The sequence below is a fragment of the Atta colombica genome, unplaced genomic scaffold (assembly GCF_001594045.1).
Source record: "Atta colombica isolate Treedump-2 unplaced genomic scaffold, Acol1.0 scaffold105, whole genome shotgun sequence".
Lineage (NCBI taxonomy): Eukaryota > Metazoa > Arthropoda > Insecta > Hymenoptera > Formicidae > Atta > Atta colombica.
The window spans coordinates 4645651-4645940 of NW_017259190.1; the positions used below are offsets into that span (position 1 = coordinate 4645651).

Consider the following 290-nt stretch of genomic DNA (forward strand, 5'->3'; position numbering starts at 1 on the left):
TTGTTTTATATGTTATAAGCTGTTCAGTGGTAATCAAGGACTTCATTAATTAGTCGACTTCAATTTTCTTATATCTATTTTTATAGCTTAACATGCTAATGAGACTTCAAGAAGCAGCTAATTACTCAAGTCCACATAGTAATGACAGCGATTCGGTGACGTCTCTTGATTCATCACATACTCGTCATTCAGAGGATTTGAGCAGTTCGACATCTTCGTCAAGAGGAGTAGAATCGGCACTCTAAATTAGCAAGATATAAACAAAATTTATCGCCGAAAGATCGATATAT

At 34.8% G+C, this 290-nt stretch overlaps 1 protein-coding gene across 1 annotated transcript in view; it reads left to right on the plus strand.

The window, feature by feature from the left end:
- LOC108690669 (protein sickie-like) overlaps window positions 1-274 on the plus strand; it is a 90745-nt gene extending 90471 nt beyond the window's left edge. The window contains exon 19 of the mRNA XM_018198077.1: window positions 87-274. Within this exon, the coding sequence (XP_018053566.1) occupies window positions 87-245 (159 nt within the window). The 3' untranslated portion in view covers window positions 246-274. The remainder of the gene's footprint in view (window positions 1-86) is intronic.
- Window positions 275-290: the final 16 nt, after the last annotated feature.